Source organism: Nanorana parkeri, unplaced genomic scaffold, assembly GCF_000935625.1.
Source record: "Nanorana parkeri isolate BGI_ZX_2015 unplaced genomic scaffold, ASM93562v1 scaffold124, whole genome shotgun sequence".
NCBI lineage: Eukaryota > Metazoa > Chordata > Amphibia > Anura > Dicroglossidae > Nanorana > Nanorana parkeri.
In genome coordinates, this window is record NW_017306392.1 from 2,076,636 (window position 1) to 2,082,149 (window position 5,514).

General features: G+C 42.5%; 1 protein-coding gene across 1 annotated transcript in view; it reads left to right on the forward strand.

The window, feature by feature from the left end:
- SPARCL1 (SPARC like 1) overlaps positions 1–5,514 on the forward strand; it is a 22,135-nt gene that overhangs the window by 14,196 nt on the left and 2,425 nt on the right. Inside the window, exons 5-7 of the mRNA XM_018553555.1 lie at positions 11–21; positions 1,093–1,218; positions 3,301–3,449. Of these exons, the coding sequence (XP_018409057.1) occupies positions 11–21; positions 1,093–1,218; positions 3,301–3,449 (286 nt within the window). The remainder of the gene's footprint in view (positions 1–10; positions 22–1,092; positions 1,219–3,300; positions 3,450–5,514) is intronic.

Consider the following 5,514-nt stretch of genomic DNA (forward strand, 5'->3'; position numbering starts at 1 on the left):
GCGTCCATAGACTTACCTTGCGTCTCTGCTCGTCTCCCGGCCGAGAATCGGAACTGCGCATGCGCCCGCCCCAAGATCCTTTGCGGCCGTACGAGCAGTTCCTGATTCTCGGCGCGGGAGCGAGCAGCGATAACGAGGTAAGTTTAAAATGATTTCAAGCGTTTTTTGTTTTTTTTTACACTTCTTGCCTATATCTACTGCTTGCTAGCAGTAGATATAAGCAAAAAAACCGTAGGGTTTAGAACCCCTTTAACTTGTCCCCGCCATCCCCCCCGCCTCCATACCTGATTGCCTGATCACTGGAAGGACACCCTGTCTCCTGTAGGGCCCGACATGTACATATCATTCAGGGCCAGGCAGGAACAGGCACATCTGAAGGGATGCGGGGATGTCCTGTTTGATAAAACATCTGCGTCTGCTCCAGCCTTCACGGATGTTTTATCAAACACGACATCCCTGGAATCCCTTTAGATGGGTTCTTCAGAACGCTGTTAAACGGCCGGGAGTAGGTGCCCACCTCTGCCCTCCCCTCGCTAGCCCCTGCCAGGACACTCTGGGGGGGGGGGGGGTTTGAACCCCCCTATCCCCCCCTTATTTACGCCCCTGGGCACAGGTGCACATTTATATGTACACATATACAAAGTTATGTGATTTTATTTTCAGAAATGTTGTTGGTAAAGCCATGAGTGTATACAGCTATGCTTGGTCATGCTTACTGTGTATGCATGGTTGGGAAGGAAAATGACCTTTCATTTACCACATAGAGCCAAACCAAAGGAATTTTACTTTATCATTATAAGCTATGTTTATAATGACAGGGTTGAATTTTTCAGCTGGCTTCCATCTACAAAACGATTGTGCAGACATTGTTTAAAAACATGAATGATATCACAGGTTAATAGTATGAAATAAATATATAATCAGAGCACAATTAAAAAAAGCTTAAACCAAATAACTTAATAAGGCAGCCAAATACTTTTCAAGGCTATGTCAAGTGTGATGAAACTAATTTGAGTTTGAGCATGTCAATATGTACTGAAAACATGTACTGAAATATTTATTTTGTGCAATTTATTTTTACATTTTTCACAGACATTCCCCAGTGTACTTGATCATTTTCCCTTCAGAATGAGAGACTGGCTGAAAAATGTCCTTATCCAATTGTATGAAAGGGGCCTGGAAAATACTGAACTTCTGTCAGAGAAGCAGAGGAACAAGGTGAGATTATTCTATTACCAAGTGCATGAGATGTATTTTGTATTGTTTCAAACCAATAAATAAAGCTATGGTATTCGGTTATTGTACTTCCACCGCGCAATACGGTCCACTACCTTATCTAAGCCCAAATTTAACTTCCTGGACTGTTTCAACCAGGAATGCACAAATACTAGTATTGGTGCCGATACCGAGTATTTGGGCGAGTATTCATACTCACCCAAATGCTCCCGATACTTTTCCCGATACTGGGACTTCCGGTACCAGGAAGCCGGGCAGCTTCCTCATTACATGCCGCCTGGCTTCCTCATTGTGTCACGGCCGCCGCCGTCACCAGCCAGCGAGGAGGGAGGATGCGGCAGCCAGCCGCTCCTTCGTTGGGCCGATTGCGTTCCAGGGTGGAGCGCACGCTCGTCACTTCCGGGTTTCGGGACCGCGTGCGTTCCACCGTGGAACGCGGAAGGGCACCAATGCGTGCCTCGGCTCCTCCTTCACTTTAGAGCCCTATTTAAACGGCCAGACGAGACAGCATGGCGTTCCAATATTGAGTCAGAACGCCTGCTGTCTCCTGGGACCCTCCAAACTACAGACTGTGCCTCCAGCCTTCTCAACCTACCTGGACACCACCAAGGACCCCCCCTACTCCCATTCCGGCTTAAGCTCCAAAGCGCAAGTACTCTTAGTGCAGTTGCACACTATAACATCAAAACTGTCTCTGAGTAGAACCTGCAAACTTAAATACAATACTGGGGGACTGTTCACTGCTACTGTTGTTGATAACCTTCTAAGTCCTGCTAAAACATTGACCATTGAAGATATCCATTGCTCTCCCAATAGCTCACTTAACTTTAACCCTTGCCACTCTATTAATTAAACCTGAGGCTGTGATGCAAGGTACCCTAACTCTCAGTTCAAATAGAGAGTGAAACCAGGGTACCAGACCTGAGAAGCCTCCGCAGCTGCGATCCACGTGACCACTATACATACAGGCGTGACACATTGGCCGGGAAGCCGGCTTCATGCTCCTTCATTATCAGGAAGCATGGAGCTGGCTTCCTGGCCATTTAGGAAGCCGGGCGGCGTGTAATAACTTGCCGCCTGGCTTCTTGTTTGTTTGCTCCCGGCTAATCAGGAAGCTCGGCGGCGAGACATTACATGCCGTCCAGCGTCCCAGCACAAAAAAAGTATCAGTACGCGTACTCGACATCGGAAAACCGGTATTGTTGCATCCCTGGTGTCAACCTTGCTTTATGAAGTATCGGAACTGTATCTTACTATCTGAAATTACAGATGATATGGGGAAGATATTAATTGCATATGAAGAAGGATTACTGGTATTGAACATTAGGTTGCTATTGAATATAGATGGTCGAAATGGACACTTTTACCTAGATTATTTTTAATAGAAGTTCAAAACAAAACTGGTCTACTGCAAAATATATGCTGTAACCTAAAAATACATTTTCTTAAATTCAATATGTTATTTATTGGACTCATTTAAAGTATAACTGCACTTTCACTAAAAATATCAGTTTTCTAGTATCTAGTAAAAATTACAATGTAGAGGGTTACCTTTTCAGAAAAGAAGATCTGTTTTAGTAATAATGATTGGTTTTGGGGACTTTCTGCCTCCAGAATGATTGCTAATTCAGCTAAATGCAGGGCAGGTTTCCTGAATAGCTTCTTCACTGACACTAATGTAAAGAAGAGCACTATGCTGAAAACCAATGTAAGGAGCTGTTGGCCTACTGATCACCTGCAGGGGGCTCTTCTCTACTGAAAGCCAACCTAAGAGGACACTACACCAACTACCAATGTGATGGGGCACTTCACTGACATAAATGTGAGTGGATGCTACAATGTTTACTCTTTTTATTTCTTTTCTGGTCATTATTATTCTTTTCCTTGGATCCCCATGTTTGTCATATAGAACCCATTATAGTGGCATTTTTGCATAGTCTCCAGGAACAAACAAATGCATAATATTTAGTGAAAGTTCAGTTATAGTATGCATTTCTGCTTCATCCACCATAGTCCTTAAAAACTTTCTAATTAAATAAGCAGAGTTATGGTTTCTTATAATAGGTCAAAAAAATCTATGAGAATGAGAGGCGTTTACAGAAAGGTGATCATAACATTGAACTCTTGGTGAAGGATTTTCAGAAAAACTACCACATGTATGTATATCCCGTTCACTGGCAGTTTAACCAGCTTGATCAACATTCAATAGACAGGTATGTTTTTAAAACACAGGAATCAATGTCATTCATGTACTCCATAAAAATACATCATGTTAAAACAATACAATACTACCTTGTAGATTTATGCACTGTTGTGATTGCTCATGTTGGATAAAACTCTTGCCAGGAGCTAGGAGCTAAGCAGGATGCTCTGACTGGTGTCCCGTCCAGCTCCTAGCAACCAGTGATGTCAGTGAGTTGGGCGTGATGCCGGGCAGGGTATAATGGAGCAAAGTCCACCAACCCCATTAGTGTGCACCCCCACCTCTTAAGGCAGAGAAACGGCTAGGGACACCCATGGATGACACGCATATGGCACTCAAATGTGGCTAAGGAGAAGGCAACTGCTGGGGAAGGCAACTGCCTTTGATAATAGGTCATTCAGGTCGGTGCCAAGACAACAAATTCCATTTGATATGATTCCATGGATTTGATCCATGGGCAAATATGCTGTTCACTTTACAGTGGGATGTTTCCTTAGCTTAGTGAATGTGGTGAAAACTCAATTTGCAAACAATGCCCAGTTGCGAGCAACAAAAAATAACAAATAAAACTGTATTTTTGCACAAATGGATGATAGAAGTCAGCAGAGATTTTTTTTTTTCATTCACTAAGCTAAAGGGAAAATTCCCTTGCAAAGTGCAAATTCCATTGCAAAGTGCAAATTCCATTGCAAAGTGAACAGCCAATTTGCCTTTGGTAAATCAATGCCCTTTTCTCCTATACCATTGCATTTAGATTTGGATAAAATGATCCAGCCTAGCAGTCTTTTCATTTAGATATCTCATCATAATTATTCCATCCTGCACTTGTAATGTACAGGTATGTTTCAAAAGTGTCCAAACCTTCTAAAATAAAACAAAAAACTCTTTATAGTCACCTTTATAAGTACTACCATTTGTATGTGTTTTTTTATACAAACAAGGAGGATAGGTTCTGTCAACAATGTCTAACCCAGGTCATATAGTTTATCCAGGTAAAGGTATTATTATGTTATCTTGTGGTTCCTTGATAGGATGCCAGATTATTACCTGCAGCAACAGCCTGAACATATTATGTGCTTGAGTTCTTTTATATCTCTTAATACAAATTGATTGATTATATGATTGTAAATAACAACTGCTAAATCTTATTTTGTTGGGAAGATGCTGCAGAAATGACTCTTTCCATTCAAGATGTTGCTGGACACATGGCAGGGCTCTTCTTGTTTTATTGGACAAGAACAGAAAAATAGAGACAGGAAATTACATCATAACCATGTGGTTCCACTAGGAAGAACTATACACTGAGTGGCCAGTTTATTATGACCACCTGACGTTTGTAGGCAAATTACCTATAATTAGCTATAATTTCGCGCTGAAGTTGCTAGAGGGCCAGACCATTTTAAATAGGGAAGCAGGTTGCTTACCATGACAGTAGAAGTGATTTTTTTCTGAAGATATGGGTAAACAATGCGATTTAACAGCCTTTGAACGTGGAATGATTGTTGGCGCGAGCCCTGGAGCGAGTATCTGCAAAACAGCAGAATTTGTTAAATGTTCAAGTGGGGCTCATTGTTAAAGTGTTTAAAGACTGGACTGTCAGCCGAAAATCTGGGTCTGAACATGCAAATTGTGGCCGTCAGCGACTAGTCAATGTTAGGGCAGAACGGAGAGTGGCAAGACTGGTACAAGACAACAGAAGGGCAACAGTGCAGTGTCACATTCCTCGCATCACCTTTCAACATCTCATGGGGTCACGAGGCGGCCCAACGAAGTCATCTTGTGGAGTTATCTCGTGGCCCAACGAAGTACTGATGGGGTGGTCATAATAATCTGGCCACTCAGTGTATATTATCTAGGGATGTTCAGATACGAGTTCAGATACCAGTGCCGATACCTGGCATTTTCATGAGAACTACCAGGGTTGCAGCGGTTGCAGCTATGACAGGGCCCTGGCACTCCACCACTGTCCTGTAATCATTAGTCTGTATTGTTTTAGAAAAATTGTCACATGACACTAAAGAAAAATATATCAGTAAGTGGTATCTGTGAGTACTTGGACAAATACTGTTCTGGAA